Source organism: Cervus elaphus, chromosome 11, assembly GCF_910594005.1.
Source record: "Cervus elaphus chromosome 11, mCerEla1.1, whole genome shotgun sequence".
Classification (NCBI taxonomy): domain Eukaryota; kingdom Metazoa; phylum Chordata; class Mammalia; order Artiodactyla; family Cervidae; genus Cervus; species Cervus elaphus.
In genome coordinates, this window is record NC_057825.1 from 3248575 (window position 1) to 3262844 (window position 14270).

At 68.1% G+C, this 14270-nt stretch overlaps 3 protein-coding genes across 14 annotated transcripts; all 3 read left to right on the plus strand.

Moving 5' to 3' along the window:
* The first annotated feature begins 686 nt into the window (after positions 1 to 686).
* Positions 687 to 8510, plus strand: CARD9 (caspase recruitment domain family member 9). 8 transcript variants are annotated; one of them, XR_006343292.1, is made up of 13 exons: positions 687 to 824; positions 2094 to 2279; positions 2495 to 2632; positions 3198 to 3502; positions 3951 to 4130; positions 4213 to 4356; positions 4498 to 4623; positions 5369 to 5653; positions 5917 to 5990; positions 6266 to 6314; positions 7577 to 7653; positions 8089 to 8171; positions 8258 to 8316. XR_006343292.1 is itself a non-coding variant. In XM_043916410.1 (13 exons), exons 2-13 carry the CDS (start codon positions 2096 to 2098, stop codon positions 8355 to 8357), a joined length of 1620 nt encoding a protein of 539 aa, XP_043772345.1. In that variant the 5' UTR covers positions 687 to 824; positions 2094 to 2095; the 3' UTR covers positions 8358 to 8510. The 8 variants fall into 8 exon arrangements, 4 of the variants coding, with proteins under 4 accessions (XP_043772345.1, XP_043772343.1, XP_043772342.1 ...); XR_006343294.1 differs by having other exon boundaries at positions 5369 to 5560; XM_043916410.1 differs by having other exon boundaries at positions 5369 to 5560; positions 5949 to 5990; positions 8258 to 8510.
* Positions 8511 to 8674: 164 nt separating this feature from the next.
* On the plus strand, positions 8675 to 10470 carry DNLZ (DNL-type zinc finger). The gene is made up of 3 exons (XM_043916472.1): positions 8675 to 8935; positions 9319 to 9458; positions 10208 to 10470. Exons 1-3 carry the CDS (start codon positions 8735 to 8737, stop codon positions 10374 to 10376), a joined length of 510 nt encoding a protein of 169 aa, XP_043772407.1. The 5' UTR covers positions 8675 to 8734; the 3' UTR covers positions 10377 to 10470.
* LOC122702706 (collagen alpha-2(I) chain-like) lies at positions 10371 to 14268 on the plus strand. 5 transcript variants are annotated; one of them, XM_043916446.1, is made up of 3 exons: positions 10371 to 10508; positions 10821 to 12873; positions 13899 to 14268. In XM_043916446.1, exons 2-3 carry the CDS (start codon positions 11930 to 11932, stop codon positions 13948 to 13950), a joined length of 996 nt encoding a protein of 331 aa, XP_043772381.1. In that variant the 5' UTR covers positions 10371 to 10508; positions 10821 to 11929; the 3' UTR covers positions 13951 to 14268. The 5 variants fall into 5 exon arrangements, with proteins under 5 accessions (XP_043772381.1, XP_043772384.1, XP_043772380.1 ...); XM_043916449.1 differs by having other exon boundaries at positions 10380 to 10508; positions 12149 to 12873; XM_043916445.1 differs by having other exon boundaries at positions 10381 to 10508; positions 10623 to 12873.
* Positions 14269 to 14270: the final 2 nt, after the last annotated feature.

Sequence of the window (14270 nt, forward strand, 5' to 3'; positions counted from 1 at the left end):
ACCCCTCCGCAGCCTCATTGCACAAAGTGGGAACACTAGCTCATGGAGGGCCCAGGCCCAGCGCTCTGCCTGCCCCCCAGGGGCGCAGGGCTGGGGCCGCAGCTCACACCTCTCCCACAGCAGGAGGACCCCGCCCCCAAGGGGAACCCACCAGGACTTCCCCAGATTAGACTGCTGGGCCAGTGGGCAGAGGAAAACCCGGGGGCTGAGGCTCAGGACCCCCAGGAAGGGAGCGCAGGAAGCCAGCAGCCGCGGTCAGACTGCTGCCCACCGGCTGCAGCCCCTTCCCAGAGCTGCCGCTCAGCCCGGCAGCGGGCAGCTCTCAGTTCAGCCCGTAGGGCCAGCTCCACGTCCCAGGGCCTGGCTGTTGCCGCTCCCCGCGTTGTGGTGAAGGGCTGCTCCCGGGAGTGGACAAGGCTGCCCGTGGGCCGGTGGTGATGCGGGGCGAGTGGGGTGGCCCCAGCCCCGTGCCTTCCACAGATGCCAGGCTGCAGTCCTCATGGGAACACAGTGGACCCGATGGTGGCTTGGCCTCATCCAGCGCCAGGGGAGAACCTTGGCTCACCCTCCCGTCCGGGGCCCCCAGCAGCTTCCACTTCCCTGTCCCCGCCTCCCGGGGCCACCCTGCTCGGGGCGAATCAGGAGGCCGCGGGGGGCGGGGGGGGGGACGGTCCCTCCTGCCTCTGGGGTGAGCCAGGCCCGTCAGGAAGTGCACCCTGGGCTCTCCCCCCAGCTCCACCCGCCTCCGTCCTGGCAGCTGGCACCTCCTACCCGGCACTGAATCGGGTGGACAGGCGTGCAGGTGCCCCCCAGGAGGACCCGAGGTAGGCTGACCCAATGCCCTTTGTTCAGGTGGTGCCCCAGCTCGGGCCTGGGGCAGGGAACAGGGTGTGGGGCAGATACCCAGCAGGGCACCAGGGGGTCTTGGCTCTGGCCTGTCCCCCCTCCACGGCCACCCTGTGCCCACCTGTCGCTTCAACAGAGGGAGCCGCAGGGCGTCGGCAGGCGTGGGATGCGCAGACTTCAGGGTGGGCAGGCAGGGGCCAGGCCCGGTTCTCCAGAGACCCCGACCTGTGGGTGCTTTCATTCAGTGCCTCGTCTGCCATTGGGCAGGCGGCGCAGCCCGAACCTGCTGCCACCCACGTCCCTAGGAGCATGGCCCAGCCCCTGCGAGCTAGAGGCTCGTCCTTCCCTCACTGCCATGGATTGGAGGCTCAGCGGGAGGTGGCGGGGTCAGGGTCTCCATCCCCACCGCTGGGAGGAGGCAACTCGCAGCTGCCCCCGGTTCAGCCCGGCCCTGGAGAGAGGGGCTCCTGGACGCGGAGCAGGAGGGAGCAGCGGTGGGCCGTTCCGGCAGAGGGGGATCTCCTGCTGGAGAGCTGGCCTGGCAGTCCCCAAGAACAAAGCCTCGCCCGGGAGGCAGAGAGGAGCCCAGATGGCTGGTGCCTGGGGTCCAGGAGCCCGTCCCTCCCAGGACGCTGGGGCCTGCGCCCTCCAGTGGGCTGTCCACAGTCACCCTTCCCGGAGGGCACCGCATTGCCGAGCTTGACCCGGGGCGGGAACGGCCCAGCAGCTGCTGGGCGACTTGCATCACCGGCCTCCGGAAGAAGGGAGGCCGGGAGGACTGGATGTGAGGGCTGCTGTCCTGCGGGGAAGGAGGAAGTCCTGCAGCGCAGCCTGGCGCCCGGGCGCCCCGGCACTGGCCCCATCCCTCACGTGCCAGGGAGGTCGTGCGAGTGGGAGGCAGCCTCCTGCCAGCCCCCGCAGCACTTGCAGTGTTGGGGGGGGGGGGGATCAGGCAGGGCCAGAGGAGGGCCGTGGGGCTGCGGACTGTGTCCTCCTAGATGCCCCCCTGACCCTGGAGCATCCCCACGCCGTCCCCAACGCTTATCAGGGTCCCTTGGGAGAGAAAGCCTAGGGCACCTGGAGGGTCAGGAGCAGGCCCCAGGGGGGCGGAGGGAGATGCTGGGTGAGTTGATGGCAGCAGGCTAGCTTCTCCCTTCCTCGCACCCCTGGGCTGGGCTCTCGCGGCCAAGACGGGCAGCCTGGGCCCCGACAGGGCCCGCAGCTCAGCAGAGGCCACCTCCTCCCAGCCATGTCCGACTACGAGAACGAGGACGCGTGCTGGAGCGCCCTGGAGGGCTTCCGGGTGAAGCTCATCTCCATCATCGACCCCGCCCGCATCACGCCCTACCTGCGCCAGTGCAAGGTACTGAACCCCGACGACGAGGAGCAGGTGCTCAGCGACCCCAACCTGGTCACCCGCAAGCGGAAAGTGGGTGAGTGCCGCGGGCGGCCGCGCTCTGACCCCACCCTGGCCCCCCGGAGGTCTAGCAGGCACCCCCACCCCCGCCCCGCCTCTGCCTGCGGTTGCTCCCACTCCCCGCGTGGCGGATGCCCTGGGAGCGCCCCGAGGTGGGGCCACGCTGGCCCCCACTGCAGCCTCGCGGGCTACGCGCCTTCTGCGCCCACGCGTGTCCTCTCTGGGTCACAGGAGTGCTCCTGGACATCCTGCAGCGGACGGGCCACAAGGGCTATGTGGCCTTCCTCGAGAGCCTGGAGCTCTACTACCCGCAGCTCTACAGGAAGGTCACGGGCAAGGAGCCCACCCGTGTCTTCTCCATGATCATCGGTGAGTGCTGGGCGCAGGCCTGGGGGCGAGAGGGGCAGGGGAGCCTGGCCCCCTGATGGGTAAACCTCGGCTGAAAGGAAAGGAGTGAGCCTCGTGTGGGAAGCTGCCAGCTTCCGACCCTGTGTGGGCGTCCCTCCCATCCCGCCATCCTGAGCTCGTGGGGGGGGCAGAGGCTGCAGGAAAGGGAGCCCGAGCCCCAGGGCGGGGCCTGTGGGAGGAGGGAGGCACAGGCTGATGCTTGGCCCAGAGCCCCTTCTGCCCAGAAGGCCCTCTGACCTTGCTGAAGCCCTGCCCAAGAAGCCAGTGGGGTGGCCCCGAGTCACGTCCTCCCACCTCTCAACAAAGACGACAGAATTAGACAGAGAGGGATGGACGCCCGGACCCCAGGCCGTCCTGCCCTGGTGGAGTCAGGGCGGGGTGTGGGAACAGGGCCCGGAGGCGAGTCCGCCTCAGTTCATCCCCGAGGCAGGGAGCTGACCCCTCAGCCACGCCGCCCCAGAGCCGCGCGGTCCTGGAGTGGGGTCCCCGGGAGGGGTGCGCCGTCTGACCCCCGCCCACTCCACAGACGCTTCAGGAGAATCGGGGCTGACGCAGCTGCTGATGAGTGAGGTGATGAAGCTGCAGAAGAAGGTGCAGGAGCTGACGGCACTGCTGGGCTCCAGAGACGACCTCGCCGAGGAGCTGCGCGTGAAGGACAGCCTGCTGCGCAAGCTCCAGGAGCGCGTGCAGCGGCTCAAGGAGGCCTGCGAGGCGGGCAGCCGCGAGCTCCAGCGCTGCAAGGACGAGAACTACGACCTGGCCCTGCGCCTGGCCCGCCAGAGCGAGGAGCGCGACGCGGCCCTCACGGGGCACCGCGGGCTGCTGCTGGAGGTGCCCGGGGCGGGGGCGGGGGCCCGGTAGGGGGCTGGGGGGGACAGTGGGGGCGGGGGATAGTGGGGGGCTGGGGGGACAGTGGGGGGCTGGGGCTTGGGGGCTGGGGGACAGTGGGGGTGGGGGGGACAGTGGGGGTCTGGGGGATAGTGGGGGGCTGGGGCTTGGGGGCTGGGGGACAGTGGGGGTGGGGGGACAGTAGGGGGCTGGGGCTTGGGGGCTGGGGGACAGTGGGGGGCTGGGGCTTGGGGGCTGGGGGACAGTGGGGGTGAGGGGACAGTGGGGGTCTGGGGGACAGTGGGGGCAGGGGATAGTGGGGGGCTGGGGGACAGTGGGGGGCTGGGGCTTGGGGGCTGGGGGACAGTGGGGGTGGGGGACAGTGGGAGGCGGGGCAGTGGGGGGCAGGGCCCCCCGGCTGACACTGACGGCACCCCCCAACTCCCCCCAGATCGACCAGCTGAAGCACAGCCTCATGAAGGCGGAGGACGACTGCAGGGTGGAGCGCAAGCACACGCTGAAGCTCAGGCATGCCATGGAGCTGCGGCCCAGCCAGGAGCTGCTCTGGGAGCTGCAGCAGGAGAAGGCGCTGCTGCAGGCGCGCGTGCAGGGCCTGGAGGCCTCGGTGCAGGTGGGGCCCCGGGGCTGGCGGCGGCGGTGGGCTCCAGGGAGCCGGGCCCGTCCCCCCCAACCCTCTCCCTTGGCACCCGCAGGAGGGGAAGCCGGACCAGGGCCACCCCTACGTCCAGGTGCCGGAGGGGGACTGGCAGAGGGCGCAGCGGGACCTCCAGCAACAGGCCGCCACCATCTTCTCCCTGCGCAAGGACCTGCGCCAGGCCGAGGCCCTGCGCACCCGGGTAGGCGGCGGGGGGGCCCAGCCCTGGGCCTGCTGCCCCCCGGGGCACTGTTGGTGGGGTGGGGCTAGCCGTGGCCTGGAGCTGACCTCCAGCCCGCCCGGCGGGGCCGTGGGTGGTGGGGCTAGCTGGCGTCTTCTGCAGAGCGCAGAGGAGAAGGAGATGTTCGAGCTGCAGTGCCTGGCCCTGCGGAGGGACTCCAAGATGTACAAGGACCGCATCGAGGCCATCCTGCGGCAGATGGAGGAGGTCGCCATTGAAAGGGACCAGGTGGGGACGCACTGGCCTGCCTGGACGCACCAGCCTTTCTGGGGAGGCAGTCGTCAAGGTAGCCTTCGACAAGCTCTGACAAAAGTGGTTCCCGCTCATTCAGAGCTGTGAGCGGTGACAAGGGGGTGTGGTTTAGCTTCCGGGATCATTGCTGGAGACAGAGGCCTGCTTCCTCCAAGTCTGCCCGCAGCTGCGGCCTCCCCTGGCTGGTCAGTTCGGGCCGGCCGCCTGGGCTGACCTCAGAGTCCCCACTGAGGGGAGCAGGCATGAGAAAGCGCGGGGTGTTTGCTCTGAACATCACACAGCCATCTCCCATTGTGTTCTCAGTATCAGGCGCACCTGTGAAGCAGGAAGCAAGCTGTGCGCATGTGAACGCAGCCAAAGCTGCCTGGGAGCAGGGTGGGCAGGGGCAGTTTGGAGGTGGGGGGGGTCACCTCCTTTATGTTTTCTGAATGGTCCGCACTTCCCATCATGAGCCTGGGTCACATTTACAAACGCCCCAAACACGAGAGCCATCCTAAGGGAAGGGGTCGGCGCTGGCCCCTCCGCAGCCTTGTTGCTGGAAGTTCTCCCGGGAGCATTGCTAGAAATCAAAGTGTGCTGAGAAGTGAGAGATTGGGAGGGGAAATGAAAGCCGGGTGGGATGTGGGGGGTGTGTGTGTGTCCTGGGGCACGGGTCCAGGCCACGCGCCCAAGGAGGCTCAGCACGGGTCCCCCCCCCCGCCCTACCCCCTCTGCCCCGCAGGCCACCCTGATGCGGGAGGAGCTGCATGCACAGCACGCGCGCAGCCTGCAGGACAAGGACACGCTGCGGAAGCAGGTCCGCGAGCTGACCGAGAAGGTGGACGAGCTCCAGCTGCAGCTGTTCCAGCGCGAGGGCCAGCTGCTGGCCATGGAGGGCAAGCTCCGGCGGCAGCAGCTGGACGTGCTCATCCTGGTGGGCCTCCCCCGGGGGCCTCCGCGGGCTCGGCCCTGGGTCAGAGCCAGGGCTCCACCACGGTGGGGCTGGGGTGCGGCCACGTGGGAGCAGGTGTGTCCTCAGAGGCCGCAGAGCCCCAGGGAGGAGCCGCCAGAGGTCCCTGGACCTTCCTGAGCCCCTCCTCCCTCCGGAAGGTTGGCTCCTCGCCGAGCCCCCCTGGAGGGTTGCTGCAGGGCTGGCACAGCTCAGGGCCGGGCACGGTGAGCAGGGAGGGTGGCGCGTTCCGGCCAGGCCCAGGCGGGAGGGGCTTCCTTGGTGGGGGGGCCGGCCCAGGACCTCACCCCATGCCCAGGAGTGGCTCGGTTCCCTCACAGCCTGCTGACGGACCCCTATTCTGTGACTGCAGAGCTCCGACCTGGAAGACAGCTCACCCAGGAATTCCCAGGAGGTGAGTATGACTCTGCAGGTCGGGCCCGCGCTGGCTTCACCGGACGCTCCAGGCCGTGGCCTCCGCCAGACCACAGTCTTGTACACAAAGCTCTGGGAGCTTAGCTGTGCGCTGCCTGCCCTCTGCCCCATGCCCACCTGAGCAGCATAGCTCCCTCCCTGAGAGGCCGGCACCGGGGGGTGGTGGTGGGGACAGCAGCCCAGGGCGGGCAGCGTGGAGGGTCAGGTTCGCTCTCAGCAGGGCAGCGGTCTGATCGCCCCATGTCTCTTGGGAAGTTCTCGCCCCCCCAGGACCTGGAGGAGGATACCCAGCTCTCAGACAAAGGTGAGGAGGCCCTCGGCCTGTGCCGGAGGAATCTGGCCAAGGCCTCCTCGTGGTGGCAATTTGGCGCCTGTCTTGGCCTTTGGCACACACAATGCATTATGCTGGTGCCAGGGGACGTGCACCCAGCCCTGGCCCCCGACCTTCACGCCTCCCTTCACAGATGGGCACACGGGGGCCAAGGGATGAGTGACCCCCAGAAAGCAGACGGGAGCCCTATCTGAGCCTGGGGCCCAGGCTCGCAGGCCAGGTTCCCACCTGGAGGACACACCTGGCCAGCAGAGCCCACTCGGCCAGGGAATGCTGAGGGGAGGGCCGCCCGCCCACCCCCGCCTCCGGGGCAGGGAGCAGGGCGGCAGCTGCTGCCCAGGTGCAGCCTTGCAAAGAAGTGGGAACAGACCGGGAAGGGGGTACAGCTCCGGGTGACCACACTGGGGGCTTCAGGCGGCGGAGGCAGGATCACTCTGCCCGCCTGGACCCAGGGCGTGGGGTGGCCCCGGGGGGATGATGAGGGGCTGGCTCTGAAGTTGGGTGTCAGATGGGAATTTGGGAGGGTGGGGGCGGGGTGGGGGGAGGGGAGCTACCGCAGAGGTAGCGTGTGAAGCCAGACAGACTTCCTCAGTGTCAGCCCCCAGCTGCTGGGGGGGGCGCCAAAAGAGGAAGAGGAGGCAGCAAATGGAGAAGTGAGGACTTGGTCCCCCCGCTGCTGCCCAAAGACGCGAGCTTGAAGCCACCGAGCCCCCACGTGGGGACAGGCAGGAAGGACCCACAGGCCGCTGGCCAGCCAGCCTGGGAGCCCCAACCCCCGGCTGGCAGGGCCCCTGGTGGGAGGTGGGGCAGGCTCCAGGGCCAGAGGCCGAGGAGGAGGGAAAGGTGTGAGCTTCAGGGAAAGACCTGGGCCTGGGCCGCTCCCACCACCACGTCCCTGAGACCTGGGATCCATACCCCCCCAGCCCCCCCACACTGTGGACAGTTCTGGAGAGTCAGCCCATCAGAGCACTTCTTCTGAGGGTCCTGAGCCGAGGGCCCTTCCAGATGTGGAGGGAGCCCCAGTACCCCAGCCCCTGCTCCCAGGGCGCCTGAGCCGTCTACTCGGGGGGTGAGAAATGAACGTTGAGTCCCCGTGTCTACACAACGGGAACCCTGGCAGGTCCAGGTGAAGACCCAGGAGGTGGCAGAGGGCTGGCCCAGGCTGAGGAGGTAAGAGATACCAGCCAGCGTGACCCTGGCAGCTGGGCAGGACGGACAGGCTCTCTCCCTTCCAGGCAGCCTGGCCATCGGGGAGAGCCCGGAGCAGCCGTCTGTGGCCCAGCAGGAGGAGCAGCTATCACTGACCCCGGAGGTGAGGCCCCTGGGGAGGTTCTCAGCCTGGACACCTGAGAGTGATTCCTCCACCTGGACACCCGGGGACTGATCACAGACTCTGTGCATGGGCTCCTGGGGGTGCGTGTTTGGAAAGTGAAGTGAAGCTGAGGCTCCTCCATTTGTGGACAAAGCAGGGCAGAGAGCAGTCCAGTCTTCTGGACCGGGCTCAGCGTTGAGTGAGTGGAACTCGGCCTCCCTGTCCACTGCACTGAGCCTGACAACAAAAGGGGTCACCCCAGACACGGTAGTGGAAGGAACCCTGGCTTGGAGCCGTGGGTCCCTGGGCCAGTCGTGTCATCTGAAAAGCGGGAGAGCGCACCCCGCTGACCTGGGCCCCATTGCGCAGCCCCAGGGCCGGGAGTGGGGCCCCCGGGGGGCGCAGGCCGGAGTCCGAGCCGAGCCTCTCTTCCAGGACGCAGGACTGAACGGCCGGGAGCCCCCAGAGAAGGAGAAGGGCCGGCGGCGCCTCAAGGAGAGCTTCGAGAACTACCGCAGGTGGGCACGCGCGGGCGGTGGGTGGGGCTGCGGGCGGGGGCCTTGTGCGAGCCCGCGCCCGCCTGCGCTGTCTGGGTCTCCCGCAGGAAGCGGGCCCTCCGGAAGATGCAGCACGGCGCGCGGCAGGGGGAGGCGGATGGAGAGAACACCACGGGCAGCGACAACACAGACACCGAGGGCGCCTAGCCAGCCCACCCGTCCGGCCCTCCCCGTCGCCGGAGGGGGGCGCGGCCCCCCCGGGCCGCCTCTTCGTCGGCGAGCACGGGCGGGTTCTGTCTGTGTGACGCGCACGCGTGCCGCGACCTTAAAGTGCAACCTTATCAATAAACTACCGCGGTCGCGGTCCAGACATCGCCGCCTCCAGTGGTCTGGTCCAGCGCGCCCCTTCCGACCTCGCGCCGGCCAGCACGTGCAGCGGGTAGCCAGAGGGCAGCGGAGCGCACCGCCGGCCGCCGGGGGGCAGCAGAGCACTGCCCGCCCACCGGCGCCGGAAGCCGGGGAGGGTCACTTCCGCCGCTGCCCGCTTCCAAAATGGCAACCGGGCGGGGCGGCCGGTGGGCGGCATGCTGCGGGCGGCGCTGAGCCGTGTGCCGATACTGTTGAGCCGCGCGCGGCCCCGCGGGCCCGGCCCGAGGTGGCTGTGGGGGCCAGGGGTCCGCCTGCAGGCCGCGGGAACAAGGCGGGCCTGGGGGTGGGGCTGGCGGCGCTTGAGCTCTGAGCCGGGACCCGGGCCGGCGCACTACCAGCTAGTCTACACCTGCAAGGTGGGCCCGTGGCGGGGGCGCTGCCGGGGGGGAGGTGCGCGGGCCTGCATCTGGCGCGCGACGGTGCTGCGGGACTGCGAGGGAGGGTGGAGCCATGCACGGGGGGCGGGGCCTCCCTAAAGCGGTGGGGCTGTCATTCGGGGGCGGACCCATCTGGGAGAGGGCGGGGACGCGCGAAGGGGTGGGGCTATCAGTGGGGGCGGATCCTCCCGGAGGTGGAGCCAGGATGGGGCGGGGCCTTCCAGGAGGGTGGGGCTATCACTGGGGGCGGATCCTTCCGGAGGTGGAGCCAAGATGGGGCGGGGCCTTCCAGGAGGGGTGGGGCTAAGCCTTCCGGGAGGGGCGGGGCCGCGTGGAGGGCCTCACTTCGGAGTTTCCCCCAGGTCTGTGGCACCAGGTCCTCGAAACGCATCTCCAAGCTCGCCTATCACCAGGGTGTGGTCATTGTGACCTGCCCCGGCTGCCAGAACCACCACATCATCGCCGACAACCTGGGCTGGTTCTCGGACTTGGATGGGAAGAGGTGAGGCCTGCCTGGGCAGGGCTGAGGACAGAGGCCTGTATCCCATGGCTAGCCTGGTCTGCCCTGGGTCTGCGGCCCCACCCACCCTCCCAGGGGCACTGTCCTTTTTAATGAGGATTACAGAGCCTATCTCTATAACCCAGCTTCCTTGTGAAGGTAAGCATCCTTGAACTTGAAATTCAGATGAACCGTGATAACTTTTTGGTGGAAGTATGCTCCAAGTATGAGATCTTCTGCCCTAGGCTGTCCCCCTTTGGCCCTGCTTCACTGCCTGATCTCTGCTGTCAGTACTGGCCTCAGGGGCAGCCCCGCACCCCCCCCCCCCAACAGGAGGGATCAGACTAGGTTGACTCTTAAAAGAAACAGCTTACCTTTTGCTTTTTGGTTCCTTCCTTCACCCTACAAGGCGCTCCTTCCTAAGTACCTGCTGTGGGGCGAGGGTCCTAGCATGCACCTTTCTGTCCTCTCTGAGGCTGGCTGGCTGCACCAGATTGGGGAGGGTGTGAGCTAGTGTGGTCTGGGGCTCTGGCCCTGCAGCGTCAGCCTTGCCCCCTTGTGGAGAGCAGTGAGGGGCAGTGTTCAGTGAGGGGTGGCGCGCAGTGAGGGATGGTGTTCAGGAGCCTCTTGACTGGGTGGCCCTGATGCCACACCAGTGCAGGACCCACACACTCGAGCTTGGCCTGGGGTGCCCTCGAGGGCCCGAGATGCAAAACAGCCCAGAAACGTCTCAGTACCTCCCTCTTTCTCAGGAATATTGAAGAAATTCTGGCGGCCAGAGGGGAGAAGGTACGCCGAGTGGCTGGCGAGGGGGCCCTGGAGCTCCTTCTGGACGCTGTAGTGCCCCCCAAATCCACCACTGCTGCGGAAGGGGCTGAGGACCAGGATCCCACCCGGCCCGGCAAGACAGAGGCCAGCTGACCCGTCTTCTGCTTTGGAGAAGGGTGCTCCAGTCCTGGGCCACTCTGGACTTCTGTTTTCTATCAATAAACAGACTTCACCACAGACACTGGGACCTGGGGCTCTCCTGTCGTCCCTGCCTCTGGAGTCAGAGTGAGTCACAAGCACACCCTCCGAGCTGTGGGCTGGGGCCTTCTGCGGCTAGAGGCCGCGTCTGAGTGGGGAGGGGCTGGCTGTTACAGTCTGAGCCCTCCCACTTCCCCCCAGGCTGCAGCTGTGTGGTCTTGGGCAGGTCGCTCTGCCTTTCTGAGCCTCTGTCTTCCTATCTTCTGATGAAGATGCTCACGGTGCCCCCTTGTCAGGAGTTACAGACGGAAAGATGGGACTCAGGCACAGGTGGCTCAGCCTTGCCCCAAGTGTCGGGACTTGATCTCGATGGCCAGTTAGCCACTGTTCTTCCTGCAGGCGGGAGCACCACCGTGGTTCTGTCTCTGGCCGTGCACAAGGAGGCCCCACAGGCCCTTCTGTGCCACCTGGACGCACCAGGGAGCCGGCGCCAGCCTCAGCCTTGACCCTTGGCCACCAGCCAAGCAAAGTCAGCCAACCAGGCTGCTCACCGTGGCCACAGACGAGCCGGGCAGCCACAGTGGCGAGAGGTGCGGGGGCTGGGGCTGCCGTGGGCGTGTCCCCCCGCCCCCAGGCTGCGCGATTTGTCTCCCAGCCTAGCTTGACTGCCTTCTCAGGATGTTCCTGTGTTTATGAAAGCGTGTTTATTTCCAGAAGTGTTCTGGGCTGTGTGACCTCCAGCATTAATCACCAGCCACAGTCTTGCCGGATCCCCGCAGGATCCGAGCTCCTGACAGCCGCCCCCGTGGGCACGGGCCTGGGCATTGTTCTCTGGGAGCTGGCAGCCCGTGCTCTGCCTTGATTACCCCCCCGCCGCCCCCCGTCCTTCCCGTGGTGAACAACCCCCTATTATCCTGCCCAGAACCTCCTGTGACATTTGCAGAGTCGGCCCTGGAGGCTGAGCCAGCCCCCGGGCCTGCTTCTCCACAAAGTCCCCAAGGGACCTGCTGGCCTTGGAGCAGGAGCATGGGGGCAGGGCCTCGCTGCCCGCGGAGGGTTGGGGGCTGATCTGGGGAGGCCCAGGGAGCTGACTGGACAATGAGAGCGCAGAGCAGACCCCAGGAGTGCCCCCAGCCCAGACCTTCCTTCCCTGGGAGGTTTGGACGTGTTTGCTCGCCCCGTCCTTTCCTGTCTGCTTTCCAACACTGAGCTCGTCGCTCTGAGCCTGGAGGGCTGGTCAGGTCCTGGGGATGGTAGAACGCATGCACCCAGGGCAGGCTCCGGACAACTCGCCCCCGCGCCCAGAGCCACTGAAAGCTTCCGCACCGGCGGGGCAGGCATGTTGGTCCTGCCTCACTGTGCTTCCCCTGGAAACCTCAGAAAAGGCCCCTGCCCTCTTCCTCCCCCTGCCTCCTGACTGACCCCGGCACACCCCAGGGTGGCCTGTGAGCAGCAGCGGCTCTGAGCGGCCTTGTCCCCTGGCCTCACTATGGCGGGATCAGGACTGCATGGCCGCGGTCTGGCGACCGCCACCCTGCTGTCCCTTCACAAGGCGCCTGGCTCTCCTCTCTCCCTCACCCCAGGCTGGGACCCTCTCCAAAGCCTCAGTTAGGTCTCCCGCCTTGCAGGCCTATTCTTTACCAGCTGAGCCAGCAGGGAAGCCCCAAAGGGTCACACTAGGGAGTCGAGTGTCTGGGCCAACCTCCGGTGGTCCTGTAACCCTCCAGGTGTGGTCTGGACGCAGAAAGCCTCTGAGGACAGCTGGCTTGGGAATGCTGGCTTCCAGGCCGTCAGACAATCTTCTTCGTGCAGGACTGCCCAGAGCCTTTAGCGTCCCGACCTGGCTGGGAGCCGCTGAGACTCGGAGCCCCCGTGTTCCTGCCGGCGGAGCGCCAGGCTTCCCGGGCGCTGAGAACTCTCTGGGCGTGGGGGAAGGCTCACGTTTCCCCGTGGGGGCCTCCCCCTCCTCCTCCCTGCCTTTTCTCCTCCATCGTAGCCTTCCGACCTCACCCTGCAGCCCCTGCCCACACTTGCCCCTCCTCCGGCCCGGCTCCGTAGCCGTCCCCAGCCTCCCCACCTCTCTGGGTGCCCCCCTCATTGACCAGCCTCCTGTGGTCAGCGTGGGGCGGCGGGGAGCAGCGGGTCACTGGACTGCGGGGAGGGGACTCATGCCTGCTCCCCCGTCCCCAGGCCAGTTCCTCAGAGGCACCCTCCCAGGCCGCTTCGCCGGGCGGTCAGGGGCGCGACGTCGGGTCTGCCGACCTCCCTTGCTCCGAGGTGGCCTTTGGGTGCTGGGCAGGTGGGCCACAGTGGGCTGCTGGAGCCTGGCTGGGAGCGGCCAGCCCCTGCCTGGGAGCCGTCAGGATGGAGCCGCAGCACCCGGCAGGCTGGCTGGTGCCCCCAAGGCTCGGCTGGGCCCTGTGCTGCTGGCGTCCGTGGCTGGGGTGCTCTGGTGAGTGGGCGGTCTGACCGGGCCCACCTGCCCGTCTGCCCACCATGCGGGGGGGTACTGGGGTGGCTGTGCCAGGCTGGCCCCACCTGGTGGCCTGGGGCCCCGATCTGGGGCGGGGCTTCCTGCTGGCCGGTAGCCAGTGCCTCCCCTCTCTCAGAGCCCCCATGTTGTGCGCCCCTGGCCCTGCACCCAGCTGCACCCTGACGCTGCGGCTCCACGCACGGAGTGGGTGACGGGCAGGCCTGCTGCTGTGGCCGTGCCCGTGGGGAGAGGGCTCCTCCCTCCGCGAGGCTGGAGTGCAGGCCCATGCTGTCCCAGCTCCCGCCTCCTGCGGTCTTGGCACCCGTGGCTTAGGGTGCGGCCCGCTGTTCCAGGGCCCTCTGGTGCCTCTGAGTGCCGGGCTCCGGTACCCGGGGGTCTGATGAGCCCCTCTCCCGCGAGGCCTCCTGCACGCGGCCTGGGACCCCTCGGGCTCCCCCGCCCCCAGGGGAATCCGGTCGCTGGAGTGCTGTCAGGAGCACCAGGGCGGGGGCTGGGGGGAACCCTGCGTTCCAGGGTGGGTCTGCCTTTCCCAGTGGGCACCTCCCTAGCAGAAGTCTCCTGATGCTCCCTGGCCTCCTGGCCGGCCTCCTGCTTGGCCCGCACTGGGTGGGCCCTCAGCCTTGGCCTAATAGACCCCTGCCCTGGCTCTGGGAACACTTTCTCCCTCTGAACGCCAGAGGAGCCCACACTGTTACTTCCCGGGCGTGGTCCCTGAGTGGACCGACGTGGGGTTTTCAGCCAGTGGAGTGGGCTCCAGTCAGCCTGGCCTGAGGCCTGGGTGCTGAGGGCTGCAGAACACCACGTCTGTGGCCAAGACTTGGGGCTCAGAGATGCAGGCAGGAAGCCAGCGTGCCCCCGTTTCCATCTGCCCTTGGTCAGCACCCCATCCTGCAGGCGGGGAGGGGGTGGGGCTCCCCGCAGGGCGCTGGGTTGAGGCCGGGGTGCAGCCTACACCCTGACCACCTGCCGTCCTGTGTCCCCAGGGCCTCTTCCCTTGCCCTGGTGGCACAGAAGGCCCAGGGCTTCACTGCGTGAACCCGCCGGACCGTCCCGGTGGAACTGGCCTCCTGGAATGAAGCCTTCCGGGCGGGGCCGGGACTGGCTCAGCCCAGGAGAGGCCAGAGACACCTGGGCTCCAACCCCAGCGTCCTCGCTGACCATGTGTCCCTGGGGCTGCCGCTTCACCCCCCTGAGCTCCGGCCCCCTCAGCGATGGGCACAGCAGGGACGGAGCCCATGGGCAGGGGTGGGTGGGACGAGGGGCAGCCTGGGTGGGCTGGCTTGCTGACCTAGGTGAGGCCGCCACCGGGCCCCCAAGAGGACGAAGACCCTCGCCAGCTCTCATCCCGACACGGA